Raw genomic sequence first — 266 nt, 5'->3', positions numbered from 1 at the left:
ATTGCAGCAACTCTGAAGAAAAGTTGACAGCAGCAATGGACAAGCTTTTTGTCCTCTTTGGATGTGAAATTCTCAAAATTGTCCCAGGACGTGTTAGCATCGAAGTTGATGCTCGACTGAGCTTTGACAAGACGGCCAGTGTCAGCAAGGCCAGAAAATTCATCTCCATGTTTGCTGAGGAAGGCATTGATAAGGAACGTATCCTAATCAAGTTGGCATCCACCTGGGAAGGCATTAGTGCGGCAAAGTAAGAATTACCTAATTGA

General features: G+C 44.0%; 1 protein-coding gene across 1 annotated transcript in view; it reads left to right on the top strand.

Annotated features, from left to right (window-relative positions):
- LOC119592070 (transaldolase-like) overlaps positions 1-266 on the top strand; it is an 8,334-nt gene that overhangs the window by 4,471 nt on the left and 3,597 nt on the right. Inside the window, exon 3 of the mRNA XM_037940881.1 lies at positions 8-247. Within this exon, the coding sequence (XP_037796809.1) occupies positions 8-247 (240 nt within the window). The remainder of the gene's footprint in view (positions 1-7; positions 248-266) is intronic.

This window comes from Penaeus monodon, chromosome 29 (assembly GCF_015228065.2).
Source record: "Penaeus monodon isolate SGIC_2016 chromosome 29, NSTDA_Pmon_1, whole genome shotgun sequence".
Lineage (NCBI taxonomy): Eukaryota > Metazoa > Arthropoda > Malacostraca > Decapoda > Penaeidae > Penaeus > Penaeus monodon.
This window is presented reverse-complemented; position numbering and strand designations above follow the sequence as displayed.